At 34.7% G+C, this 14,025-nt stretch overlaps 3 protein-coding genes and 1 long non-coding RNA gene across 10 annotated transcripts in view; 1 reads left to right on the top strand and 3 right to left on the bottom strand.

Annotated features, from left to right (window-relative positions):
- The window catches only part of LOC116177335, a 334,411-nt gene that overhangs the window by 307,055 nt on the left and 13,331 nt on the right, over window positions 1–14,025 (bottom strand). The window lies entirely within an intron of this gene.
- On the top strand, window positions 9–1,542 carry LOC116177344. The gene is made up of 3 exons (XM_031496307.1): window positions 9–486; window positions 612–875; window positions 1,107–1,542. Exons 1-3 carry the CDS (start codon window positions 286–288, stop codon window positions 1,518–1,520), a joined length of 879 nt encoding a protein of 292 aa, XP_031352167.1. The 5' UTR covers window positions 9–285; the 3' UTR covers window positions 1,521–1,542.
- On the bottom strand, window positions 1,810–3,508 carry LOC116177343 (putative nuclease HARBI1). Of its 2 annotated transcripts, none has more exons than XM_031496306.1 (5): window positions 3,055–3,508; window positions 2,752–2,948; window positions 2,522–2,669; window positions 2,311–2,467; window positions 1,810–2,230 (listed from the first exon to the last, which is right to left on the bottom strand). In XM_031496306.1, exons 1-5 carry the CDS (start codon window positions 3,298–3,300, stop codon window positions 1,839–1,841), a joined length of 1,140 nt encoding a protein of 379 aa, XP_031352166.1. In that variant the 5' UTR covers window positions 3,301–3,508; the 3' UTR covers window positions 1,810–1,838. The 2 variants fall into 2 exon arrangements, 1 of the variants encoding a protein (XP_031352166.1); XR_004146653.1 differs by having other exon boundaries at window positions 2,089–2,230; window positions 3,365–3,379.
- Window positions 5,792–6,291, bottom strand: LOC116177346. The gene is made up of 3 exons (XR_004146654.1): window positions 6,255–6,291; window positions 5,965–6,205; window positions 5,792–5,910 (listed from the first exon to the last, which is right to left on the bottom strand). It is a non-coding gene; the product is annotated as an uncharacterized LOC116177346 (long non-coding RNA).

The following is a 14,025-nucleotide window of genomic DNA, read 5'->3' on the forward strand; positions in this document are numbered from 1 at the left end:
GGACGCCTATTCTTGAAGCAAAGAGAAGGGAGTGCTCCCGGGGAGCTTTCAGGGAATGTTCCCTCATTTCTATTCCCCGACAGGAAAATGTCACATTCTTGAAATATTGAAAGCGCTAGGGAACATAAAGGAGGGAGCAGTACCTGGGGAGCAACGTTGCCAGTTTAGTCAACCAATAGAGTCGCAGGAAATTTTTGACATTCCATATTTTTTCATTAACCTCATTTTCAGTAACGTTTTGTTTACATTTTAAGTCATTTTACATTTCATTGTTTATCTTTTAAAATGGATGTGAAATCTAGGCAATTGAGTTCTAAACAGAAAGAGACCCTGGTAAATTTTGTATACGCCCGGCCTGACATGTATAAGGGCAAATTAACCGGCACTTATACAAATGCAGTAGCAATGGCATTGTGGAAAGAGGTAACCTGCATGCTAAACGCAATTCCTGGAGGGGCTACAAAGGATTGGAAGCAGTGGAGAAAGGTAGGTTGTTTGGGTATGTTTTGTGTAGACTAGGTCCCTTGGGGACAGCATAATTTCAGTCGAGATTTTAGTAAATGAACTGCAAATTTCATTCTACATATTTTAAACTTTAACTTTATTAACAGACATGGACGGATATTAAAAAGAATGTCAAAAGTAGAAAGACTAAGGAGCAACGATATAGTCAAGGGACAGGAGGTGGTCCACCATTATCTCCTCCCGACCCAGAGACCTGTGACGATAAATCAATTGACGACAAAATCTTAGAAATAATTACACCTGTTGCAATCGAAGGAAATGAGGATGTACCCGAACCGGACATTATATTTGACACTATTATAAGTGGAAGATCAAGTGAAACCACAGAATTGCCAGCACACTCAAGTACTGTAAGTACCTAATTATTGAACAGCTTTATTGGCGGTTAAGGAATATTAATGTCGTTTCATATTGATTTGAATTGGAGTTGATAAAATAATTCCATATGTGCATGATTTTGTGTAAATCTGAATTTATTTTTTCACCATAAAATGATAAGAAATATAATACGTACATAATTTCCAAGTATAACTAATTTTTGATAATATGTTGTAATTATCTTATAATCTTCACCATTCTAGGTAATAGAGGAATCTATGGAAATCTTGCAGAAAAATGCCATGCCTGATGAAGTAGGGGAGGATATCATGCTACACCATGATTACAGTTTATCTTTACCTTCAACAAGTAAAGCAGATCCAGTACCTGTATCGGCTAAAAAACAGCCGATGAAGGGTATGAAAAATCGATACACAAAGTCGGCAAGGTTGGCCGACTCAATATCGAATAATAAAAAATTTCTTGCAATAAGCCAGAAAGGCATTCTTTCTACCGAACTGTACAGGGAGAAAAAGTTAGAAGTAATGAAGAAGCACTGTGAAAATAAAGCAAATTATTATAAACAAAAAATAGATGCTAGTGAAAAGCATCATCAAGAAAATTTTAAAGTTTTGTCAGAAATTTCAAATTCTTTAATTAAAATGTCTTCCAAATAGATTATTATTGATTTAGCGAGTGATGTAGAAACAGATTGATTTTTTTTCCTGTGATAACAATCTGGTGAACTGTTTTTTTTTAGAATTACATTATTTATTTTGCTGAATTTATTATTTTATTATTAGTAAGTATATACCTAAATGATTTTGTCTGGTTAAACATCTTTAACTCCTACCTATAAACTAAAGACAAGATACTTGAATACGCCTAACAATCGTAATATAATACTAATTTAGATCTATGTAACATACTTATGAATTAACAAAAAAGTACTTACTCTTGTATTAACATTAACTAACTATTATGTACAATCAAACTTACTCATTAAAATGATTTGCAATAATGTTCTGCTGCAAATCCCTTGCAGCTGCCAAATCAGGGTTAACTACCCGTTGGATGTTATTGTTAAAGTTTGGTATATTATACATGCCATAATCAGGCTCTTCTATATGAGGATCATCTGGTTCTGGTGTATTTCTAACAATGCATAAATTGTGGAGAACACAACATGCATTTACAATTTTGGCAGCTGTTGTTGGGTGATAGTGTAAAGTGCGATACCTTAATAAACATCTAAATCGATTTTTAAGTACACCATTACACCGTTCAATGATGGACCTTACAGAACATACTCTTTCATTATACTGTTGTTGTCCAGGGTTTTCAGGATTTAATATCGGAGTTAATAACCATGGGCGAGTAGGATATCCTAAAATTAATTAATCACAATATTGTACTATACAAGTCAGGTATTTATGTTCGTTTTTTTTACATTCTCCCAAGCCTCACCTGAGTCGCCTAGCAAGAGAAAAACGTTTGCAGGATCTCTCCTATATAACTGTTCCATTAAATTGGAGACTGCACATTGTCTCCAAATGTGTGCATCGTGAGTAGAACCTGGGAATCTTGCAATTACATTTAATATTTTCAGGTTGTGATCACAAATCTTAAAGAAGAGTATATGTCAGTAATTTTTGGTTTTTCCTTCTAATAAACATACCAGTTGTACATTAAGTGAATGATAATTTTTCCGGTTCACATATATATGCTCAGGAACATGCTCATCATTAGCATGTGGAGCTACAACACTCACATGAGTACAATCAATGCACCCAATTACCCCAGGAAATCGATACTTTTCATAAAACCTAAAAAAAGTTAAATGAAAAATTATAAATAAAAAAGACCAGAATTAAATTGCTACAAATAGAAATTAATATTTATATTTACTTAGTTCGAAGATTTTGTAACTCTTCAACATTTTGAGGGAACCTTATTTCATTGTTTAAAATTTCAGGCCGATTCAAGGCATTTGTGACTTCATTTACAGCTCGACTAACTGAAGGCTGGCTAATGGCCACAAAACTGTTTGAGCCAGTAATTTCTTGATAGCTGCCTGAACCATAAAACCTCAAAGCAGCAAGTACCTACATAAATAGATAATAATTAACATTTCCATTCGCATAAAACGAATAAATAAGTCTAGGTATGTGAGCATGCTTTGATAAGCAACTATACTATTTTCTTATCTACCTTGGTTTGTATAGACAAAGCAGAGGTTCTTGAAGGGTGAATTAAAAAGGGGCTAACCATGTCAATTATTTCATGACACAGGTCCTTATCCACCCTAAACAACTGAACAAATTTTCTGTCCGATAATTCAAATGGATTGGTCTGAGACAAAACGTCCCTCCCAATAGCCACATGTGCTGCTGCTTCCTCAATATTCTCATTAATAATGTCATTCAATAATATTAAATTAAAATCGTCTATATTCATTTTAAATACTTATATTAAATTGTTATCACCAAACTTAAGTTCCTAACCGATATGAACACACTACCGATTCTAGGTTAAGTTTGCTTCTTCTCTCGGTAAATAGTAGGGGAACTTCTAGTTCTCTTGGGAGCAGCTCCCTCCCTTAATATTTTTTCAAGAATACAGTATGACACATTTGGTAGAAAACCACGCCCACTTCCCTAGGAAGTTCTACTCCCTGCAATTCAAGAATTGAGGCCAGAAAACATCGCTGCCGTCCAGAGCTCTCCGTTGAGCAGTCCTAAAGACATTCCGCCAGTGATGGACGTCACCTAGAGGATATAATTATTGAAACCTAGGCAATAAACCTTAAAATGCACATTTGTTAAAGAGTAAAAAAGATTGTTCTATCTTACTGGTACTTTTTTATTTACTATTAAAATGTGAGAATCCATTATGTCGCACCCTGTATTATTGGGGTTTTTGTTTTACATGTGCAAATCCAGTTTCTAATTAATTTCAAATCTTCCCATTAATTATTTTGTTGCATTTTAGTGAAATGCAACATTAGTTCTGTTGACAATTACAATTTTTAGTATCATATCTGTGATTTTTATCCATCAAGATTATAATTGCCTATTTGAAGGAAAGATACTCGGAAAGTCTTCAATAAATTATCTTAAGATATTACCTGCTCAGTGTATAGTGATTCTATTGTGAAAACGCGCACAAGCACAAAGCAAATATATTGACATGTGTATATTATGATTATGAGTCTGAGGCGGACAGATATTACTAATTTTCAGGCGTAATAACTTTTACGATACATAAACCTCTCATGATTTTTATTCGTCTCAATTTCAATGTAAGTAGACGACATTTTTATTTCATAGTTTTAAAGACAAACGGTTTATTAAATAGTTTTGAGAAACGTTTTACATTATAGTCACCCTTATGATACATATAAATACTTACCGTAATTTATTGCGGGTGAATGTTGCTCGTAATCATCCATTTTTTAGTTTTTGAAATTTTTTTAAAAATTCAGTACGAATAGATTCCTCTGAAATAACTTGGACCAAAAGCTACTATTAAAAAATAGATGAAGGGATTTATCTTTGAAGTAATGTAGCTATAGCGAGTCAGCAAAATACAACTAACAAATTGCATTGGGAGGATTCTCATAATATAAACTTGCACTTCCCCACTTGATCAACATCCCATATTTCGTATTTTTATCCCGGATTCAGCTTACACGTTCCGTAAGTTATCGAACGTTCATGGGAACTCCTTTTCCCCACATGCCGTTCTAGAAACCTAAGTGAAATTACTTATTTAGAGCAGTGGAATAATGATGTCATAATTAAATAACGCGTGACAGGTCTTTTTCCACATAATCAGAAATACGAGCAGAATTCCGCGCCAGTTTGCTACATAAATGGCGATGTGCATAAATTTAATGCACAACAAAAACCGCCTCGACGATACACTGTGCTTTAAATTATTTATCATTTTTCTGAAAAGTGTTATAACGATATTAAATTAATTTGTTGCGTAGCAATTGTAGAATTGACATTTTGTTCATATATGGTTAGCGTATCGATTTCTATTCAAATATTATATAATTTGGTCATTAAAGTTGGATGAAAAGTGAGAACTATTGCCCGGAAGGTTTAAAATACTAATTATTATCTGATATTTCCTTCTTTTGTCTCATCATTTTTAGTAGGTCGACGAGATTTATTACCTTACCGAGTTGGGGAAGCTATACACTATACCACATGTTATTTTTTTCTAAACAGTAATAACAATTAAACTACTAACTACTAAGAAAGATTTCCAAACAAAAGCAGCATGTAGATGTAGCAATTAAACGGAAGAAAATTTATTTGAAATTATTTGTGGTTAATATTTTTAGGTTTATATTTATTTTCGGAATACTTGATTTTGCTCGCCTCTCCTCCCAGTCCTCTCCGTGAAAAGCGGTGCGCGGATCGTTATCGTTTCACTTTATTCCTGAAATTTACCGATTTCGTTTTTATTTTTTTTCTGCTATTTGTTACAGGTCCATTTTTAGTTTAGTTTTGCTTTAGTTATTTTGATTTTTAGGTTAGGAATTTGTTTATTTTGTTTTGATTTTCATCACATAGGCGTGCCTATTTTCTTAAATTTCTTCTTTCGATTTCTTCGCTTCTTTGGATTCTTGCTCTCTTCTTATAATTGTATTTACCTTTTCACGCTTTAAACGCTTTTTCTTTCCTTACTGTTTTCACTATTCTAATGTTCGAAGCTTATGTGTACTATTTTATTCCATGTTACGCCTCTGATGGTCCGCTTTCAGTGTCATCTATTGTCAGTTCTTGTAAACTACGCTATTCTTTCCCGCTCTGTTCAAAAACCTATTCTTCTTTTCCCGCTAGCTTTTTATGTTCCTTAATTATTGGTATTACTGTTCGTTTTTTTCAAAATCTTCTACGTTTTCGTTTCCGTTTTGGTCAATTGTCAATTGTATGGTGTGCTTGTGAGGTGCGGAATTTTTGCAGCCGCTTTTATCCGACAATTTTGGGATTTCTACCCTCGTCATAAAGTCTCCACTCATTACCAGGAATTGGTATTTCTTCCTTGGAAACCCTATTTTGGGGATTAAGAGTGGAAGAGGAAGCGCATTTGTATTTGTGAACTTACCTACAACCAATATATATATGTTACCCTTGCTCGCCGGATTTCAACCCTTGTGTAAGTATTTTTGTTGTCTGTATCCTTTTCTATTTCTTCGTTGTCTCTTAGGATCCGAGCTTTATTTCACCGTCCACCAATTTAATTGAGCCTACATACATATCTATATATTGTCTCTACGTTAAGGCCCACACCATCTCGTAAGTAGCCTTTTTGTGATAGTTGTAGCTCGTAATGTTAGGTTTTTGTTCTAGGGCCTTGTAGTTTTAGTTATTTTTGTCTATACTTGTTATACGTACCTATCTACTACTAAGAAATCTTCGTCTTCGTCCATCTCCAGTCTTCAGTCGTCCGTCTTCAATCTTCAGTCGTCCGTCTTCAATCTACAGTCGTCCGTCTTCAGTCTTCAATCTTCTTTCGATACCCTCAAATTTCTTTTTCCTTGTTCCCTTCTACCCGCATCCCTATCCTTAATCTGCCCTGTATTTAGCCACTGGTCTACCACCGCCAAGTCCGCCGAACAACTGCTGGACAATTTCAGGAGCCAGAACAGCTAAGTTATCTATTTACCTTAAAAAAACCGTTAAGTTTATTTAAAAAAAAACACCCATCACATTAATTCAGCCACCCTACATCATAATAAGTAATTTAGTCAAATTTTATTGTTTACTGTGAGACGAGATCTCGTACCGTTTTCTTTTTTTTTGCCGTTATTTCCCTGTTATCATTCCGTGCCATTATCAACCATCATCATTCGCCCTACAATATCTGTGTTAAATTCTTGATTTCCTTGAAGAATAAATACCTTTTCTTTCCCGCTATCTTTCTCTATTTCTTTTTTTTTATAGTTTTACCCCTGCATTTCCAGACCAACAGGAACAGATTTCTAATTTTTTTCCTGTACGGCTTGGAACTATCGAAAAATTAGTGGCGCCTAAATTTTGGGAACATTTATAGCTATTTCTTCCAGAATCGTCGAACCACCCCTACCACCGAGAGCAGCTGGAGCTGGGTTTCTTATTTCCTCCAGTTTTCTTCGTCACAACAGACAAAAAAAACACTTTCTCATTGTCGCTTTTTGAGATCTACAAGACACTGTTGCAACGGTTTGTTTCGGAGAAATCGTCATCCACTTTATTTGCTTATTATAACCCTTATATAACGGTAAGAAGTCTAAAAATGTCGATACTTCGAGGCGCCATGAAACATTAGTCATCGGTGACAAAGAACGAAGGCGGGTGTGATATAATCTTTCCGAGAAATATGAGGTACCTATTTTATTCTAGAATGTTCGCGATCGCTCGGAAACACTCGACTTTACTATATAAACAAATCGGATTGCGTTACAAGTTATAATTTCTACTTCGATGCGTTCTTGTTATGATGTAAATTGTTAGTGATAAATTGTAATTACTGTTATAGATTAATCAATTTTAAGACTGTTGTAAATATATTGTTAATTAATAGTTATAAATAAACGACGGAATTAAATTTACGTTACAGTACATTGAGTAGCATTTTTTATTACAAATATGTAAGTACACGGTTAGTCAACGATTGCGCGGAGTAACTTAATGCCTTGAAGATAAGATTTTTCGATAGAGTGCTTTTGTATTATGATATGGTTGAATATTCTCCACATTTTAAAAATATTTGGAATTATACAGGGTGCGCCCACAAAGTATAGCGCCCAAATGGTACATTTTAAGGGTTGGGTTAAATAAAAGCAAATAAATACATCTACTATGAAACATTAAAAATATAGCTTACAGGGTGTTTTTTTGGTAGGTCCAAAGTTGCAAAACTACATATTAAAAATCTCACTTTTTTAAATGGAACACCCTGTATATTTTTCTGTCATCGTTTAGCTCCTCCAAAAACCTTCAACTTTTGATAATAATCCCTATAACTATCTCTAATAGTTTTCGAAACATCTTGGTTTTCCTGGTTTTTATATTCTAATCTTAAATTTAATAAGTTATATGTAATTTACATAATAGTGAGGTGGCCATGCAAAAAAAGGCAATTTCTATCTGCCATATGATGAAACAGTTTTTTTTAATGATTATTTTATATGAAGTTGATTTCAACAAACTCGAGAGAGTTTCAAAAGTGCAAATCTTCCTCACGTAGTGTAAACTGTTAATTGGATTTTCAGTTTTGTGTAGAAACGAAAATGTGCCGCGGAGAAATTTTATTTAAAATTCAAATTAATTCGGTTGGCGAACACATTCCGTTACAGCACAAACAATTTTGGTGAAATTAAATCACGATTATTTCGATATAGGCTAAAAGGCAAACCAATCAATCAACTAGGCACAATACGTTAACATTTAAATTACGGAACAGCAATTTAAAAAGGCTGTCAGCGTGTCAACAAATATGGCTATGCGCTCGTGTAAATCGTCCCATTTTCAAGTCAGCCATACCTTCATTTCTCTTCTGTTCCGTCGAGATATCCCGGCCGTGTAATTCACCAAACTATCAATTTTCGTCTTCCACCCACGTCACATGCCAAATATATCGAGTAGAAAAGACTTCCGCTTAAAAAAATGCTCATGACTAATACAACGAAACGTAAGATAAAAAGAAATTTATTTATTAATTGACCACTTTACGACTCATCAGTTAGTACCTTCAAAAATGAATGATTAACGTTTCCCTAGGATTAAAAATAGACGCTTTAGTGAAATAGGAGAATGGAGGCATTTTCACATTTCAAATCTGCATTTGTGTTTTACTGCCAAGAATTCGTTAAAATTATATATAGAGCGAGCAGGTGTTAAGGCAACATATTAAAGTGAATAAGCTCGAGATGCATTTATTCCATTGTAGAAAATCAGCGAACTGAAACTCCTAAGATCTTCTACGATGTTTGTTTAACGCGTTCCAAGTTTAGGAAAAAGTGACGACGGATTATATAATAAACAGGACTTCTCTGTAAAGTGTCAAGCAAGCAACACATGTGAAGTGAACTGTTTAAATTTCCAATAGATTTGTTTATCGACCGTTTAATCACGACCCAGTTGCCATCCCGGTTTTCTTCGGGTCAAAAAATCGGCCATGGCGTACAGAGGATTTACTTTCATCATCCATAAAACCTAATTTTCTTCTTTCTGATCCTCCGACTAACCACGTGCACATAAACATAACGTGCCTAAATATGGAATGAGGTGTGTCGTGAAGATGATAAACTACTCCTACTGATATACTATCAAACTAAGAACAAGACCTACCCACATTCTATATCTGTACTGTACAAATAATACAGATATTAGAATCACTATAAGAGCCATTTATTTCAATCTCTTTCCAGTTTAAATATGCAGATGCTGTTTTATCGGAATAAAATTAATTGAAATATGCATCGCTTGTGACTTTTTGCGTCAGCGCGAAATCCCGTTCGCTCTTAATACGCCAACGTAGGCACGATGTTATTTCTTCTTAAAATGGGGTTGCAAATTTCAGTTAGTAAATCATTCGACTTCCTATCCGCAATCCGTTTAGATGAAGTCACGAGCTCCAGACTTTCATCGACGGATGATGGATGGTGCTGCCAAACTCTGTAGATTTGCTTCTGCATTTAGCGATTTTAGCAAATTTTGTTTTGTACGTTAAGGGCGGATTTCACCCCCTCGGGCAGTGACAAAATGAATGCCAATTATTTTGGTAGAACTAAAGATGAGTCTTAAAAGTTTTAACATAAAGGGCATTTGAAATCTTTTTTTCATGGATGTTACACAATAGTATATTGTACAATGGAGTCGGACCTCCTTCGAACGGTTGCTAAAAGAATGCCAATTTTTGGGTACCACTAAACATGAATATTAACGATTTAAGAAACATGGGAATTTTCGGGGATGTTAAACGAATTTTTTCGTATATTACAAGCGGATCTCATTCTCTAGGATGGTCGAGAAATGTATGCCAATTTTTTGGATGTACAACGGGGCCCGTTAGGCTGTATGTAGGTAGGTAGGCTGTTTAAATAGGTCATCTACGTATCTTCTTTGCAATCCACTAGTTAAAATGTAAGTTAATTTCTATAGTGTAAATTATTCTTGTTGTAGTACTCCTTTTACGTAGTTCTTTATTCTCGAGTAATAGATTTCTTTCACCTAGTTATTTCCTTCGCCGGCAGAGCTCGTTGCTATCCCTTCTTTAATTCAGTATTGCGCACAGTTCTGCCTTCGAATTGATTACTTGCATCTCTTGGTACGCCATTATTTTTACTGGTCACGGCCTTACCTTTAATAGAATTTATTGTTCTTTGAAGTGATTTCTTTCTTTCTCTTTGATGTCTATGGTGGCTCCATTGAAACGTTGTTACGTAGTAGTATTTATATTTGAACAATTCAAGGTATGTTACTTGATTACCCAGCATTATTTCCTTAATACGTGTTATTTTTTTAGGGCTTTAACTTTTCTCACCCCTTGCTTACAATTTTCTTTTAAGTTTCTCATCGTTATTTCTTTTTTATTTATTAACTTTTACGTTGAGCTACTCTACTTGGATATTACGCATCACCCAGGCAGTACGGTGACGATTTAGCATTTTTATTTGGACTCGCCATTTTAGTAACACAGCAAGAGAGACGAACGACGCCTGGATGTTTCTACATTACCGGCTGGGAAAAATTGTGCTTCGATTCTATCAAAAAGTGGATTCTACCTGTGACCGAATTAAGTTGTTCCTGAATTGTAACCGCAAGTATATTAAAGAAACCTTGGAGAAAATTACGGGTGTATAGCGCTCCGTTATACCTGATATTACGTACTTTGTTTTTGTCGTTACCGAAGATTTGATTTTACCGACAACCGATCTTGTCTACCATTACTTTGTGACTAAGAAGATTTATTCCGGATAGTTTGATTACGTTATAACCTTTATATTAGTTTGTGATATGTGAGATTTTAGCTCCCGTTGCTTTGTGAGTTAGTTTGTGAAGTTACCGAAGCCTTTGACCGAAGCCGATATCTACGATTCTTAGGTACGTTGTTTGTTTACTCCTAAGACTCGACTCATATTAGACATTATCTTGTTTATCTTTGAATTGCTTGTATTGCATGAACTGAAGTATGTCCAATAAAAAAAAAATAAAAAAAACTGTAGGGACAGTCGTAGTCGGACAAATTTTGCTATTGCTAGTGTAAAGTCATTCGAATTATTGATTGTTTTTGAATATTGATTACAGTTTTAGCATACCTTTATCCTCCGTGTCAGACGTTAGCATTTCTATTTCGCAATATTATGTGCAGCGCGATTCACTAACCCTTTAGTTGCTTGTTGTGAATCTGTTACAGATTTGCAGAACGCGGCTTTCTGAGCTCAAAAGATTGCGACCCGAAGTTCAAAGGTAAATTTTGTTATTTTCGTCGATTCCCTGATTTAACGTTTGATTATATATTGGCTTTCGATACAATTTAATTGTAGTTACGTTTGCTTGAGATTCACTTAACGATTATAACTCCGTTGTGTCTGCGGAAGCCTGTTTTAATATTCATATTTTCTCCGACTACATGATGCTCCCCCTTTTTACTAAACATAAATTCAAATATTGACATAGCAGATCTATATTTGAAATCATGATAACCATCGATCGATTGTGACGTTAATTATTACTGAACTTCAGGTCGCAACCTATTGAGCTCAGAAGAGACCGTTCACTTTAACTTAGTGTTGTTGTTTTACAGCCCTTTCCAAATCGCTCGCTAATATGCCTACATTCCATATGTGAATGTGGGTAAGAAAACACGGTAATAAAACGGTATTAATAAGTTATACATTTTTTAGAAATACAAAAACAATAATAGGTATTACAGATTTTTCTATTGCGCGTAAAAAAACTGCACATATCAAAGAACACCGACCTTGCCCTAGGGGAATTTTGCACTACGTAGGAATCTCGGGAGTTCGATGACATTGGCAAATACGAACTAAAGCATTGTTTTTGTATTTTGTTATCACTTATAATTGCACAAGAGGTTTGTATTTTACCGAGTAAATTTGGGTTGTTTAGGTAATGAAAATCTGTTGCCTAGCAATTAGACGAGAAAAACTGTCAACTAATTTTTAGGTTGACAGTTTTTCGAGTTCAATTGCTAAAAGGCAACAGATTTGAATTGCAACAACACAAATTTACTCGGTTTAAATACAAACCTCGAGTGTAATTCGGCAGGACAATTTAACGAACAAGAAATTCACATAACTAATCAATTACTGACAGACGTCAAACTAGTCATATGGGAAAGGATAATGCGATAATTGGTTCGAAAATGAATAAGTGAAAAAACCACTAGTGCATTTGTCGCTGGAAAAGTTGCAGGTAACTTTTGCCGCTGTCAAAGTGACAATTTCACTGCCGCTTATGCGATTTTTTATACATGAGTTGAATTGTCACTAAAAAAAACGTAAATTATTAAGGTAGTGTATTAGCGTCTTAGGAGTAAGATAACATTTCCACTTAATATGATCCATATAAATCGAAGGTCAGTCATCACATATTACCTTCCATCTTTATTAGACTACAGAGACCTCAGGGATTCAGGTTAGAATCTTGCTATATGTTGACCAACTAAAGTGAGAAAGGCCTTCCTTATTTTTTGACCTACATTGCCAATTCACGACCTACAAATTTGATAAAGAATCCACTTGCAAAATTTCAACGTAATCGGTCCGTCCGTTAAATAGATGGGCGTGCAGCAATCGAGTGAGCGAGCGAACGATTGGGAGAACGCATAAGCGTCTCGACGCTAACACACACAGCACGGATTGCAGTAAAAGTATGTGGTCACAAAAACTGGTTGCATTTTAGATTATAACCTTATGCAATGATGTGCTTAATTATTCCGATATATTTAGTAGATACCTAAAAGCAGCAAACCTTCATTCCGGATCCTAACCTTAATCAGCGCCTGTCGGCTCAAGAAACATCCGATAAAAAATTATTTTCTGGGTATTTTGTAAAAAGAACGCTTTATACTTATGCAGAGAAAACGGGCACACGGTTGCACGGTGGTTTGCAAAAAATTCCAAATCGGACAAGGATTTTCGCGAGCTGATTACCATAATATGACAATCTGCGTGTTAGCAATTATGCAGTCTTTTGATTACGTTGTATCTAAAACTATACGAGATAAATTACTCTGTTTCCAGGGAATGTTTTTGTTATACTTTGTGGTTAGCTCACTGAGGTCAACTAAAATTATACCAACACAAAAACTGTATTGATACAGTGTAATCGTTTAAAATCGGTCCGTCTGCAACACTGTGACGTATTAAAAAATATTATTATTATCTTTTTCAACCAATAATGCATAAATACATTCGCATTCCGGAACTTTTTCTATAAACAAAACCTGGCAATTACATTTCAACGTTTCCATATGAAATGTGACCGTACTGTATAATTTAGATTTACCTATTACACTTTGCAACCTTGTTTTTGCCGGTAATAACGCCAGTTATTTCTTATATTTCCACTTATTAAGAATTATGCAACGGACAAGAGTATTAACCTCGAATATAATAAAAACAATCTGGCAAACGAGCCACAAAACGAAAACCGCATGTTAAACATTCAATACAAGTAGTTATGTATTGGTTACATAATGTTTTTCTTTTATGCGATTTTGACGCGGAATATTGATAAGTTCATAACCGCTAACAATCGAATGTTTTCTTATTTCGTGTTGTTAAAACACGTATTGCATGAGAAATTATAGTTAATTAGACAAAAACGAAAATGCTGGAAGGCACGAAACCACTCGTTTCTCTCTACAGCGGCATTGCGTTTAGATCTGCCATAACGTATCAAATTGTATCATATTTCTCACACTCCAGAAAGATTCTAATAATGCCATTTACCCACGAATTTAAGTGTCTTGGTATTTTTCACGATCTAGTAGTATCCCAACCGACTTGGCGCACAAGTGGTCATTTTAAATTTTAGTTTTTGGAAAAGGTTTCTGGCAGTAGATGAATGATGTATATTTTTTTTCAATGTTAATTACTCGAAAACTTGGCAATAATAAGTGAGTTAATTTAGTGCCATAGGTATATAGTTTCGC

The sequence above is a fragment of the Photinus pyralis genome, unplaced genomic scaffold (assembly GCF_008802855.1).
Source record: "Photinus pyralis isolate 1611_PpyrPB1 unplaced genomic scaffold, Ppyr1.3 Ppyr1.4_LG7, whole genome shotgun sequence".
NCBI classification, from domain to species: domain Eukaryota; kingdom Metazoa; phylum Arthropoda; class Insecta; order Coleoptera; family Lampyridae; genus Photinus; species Photinus pyralis.

Bases quoted from the DNA above. Each gene is read 5' to 3' on its own strand.
- LOC116177344 (XM_031496307.1), top strand. From the start codon at position 286: ATGGATGTGAAATCTAGGCAATTGAGTTCTAAACAGAAAGAGACCCTG. The intron at 487-611 runs GTAGGTTGTTTG...CTTTATTAACAG, and splicing joins ATTGGAAGCAGTGGAGAAAG to ACATGGACGGATATTAAAAA. The intron at 876-1,106 runs GTAAGTACCTAA...TCACCATTCTAG, and splicing joins TGCCAGCACACTCAAGTACT to GTAATAGAGGAATCTATGGA.
- LOC116177343 (XM_031496306.1), bottom strand. From the start codon at position 3,300: ATGAATATAGACGATTTTAATTTAATATTATTGAATGACATTATTAAT. The intron at 2,949-3,054 runs GTAGATAAGAAA...CTATTTATGTAG, and splicing joins CTTTGTCTATACAAACCAAG to GTACTTGCTGCTTTGAGGTT. The intron at 2,231-2,310 runs GTGAGGCTTGGG...AATTAATTTTAG, and splicing joins TCTCTTGCTAGGCGACTCAG to GATATCCTACTCGCCCATGG.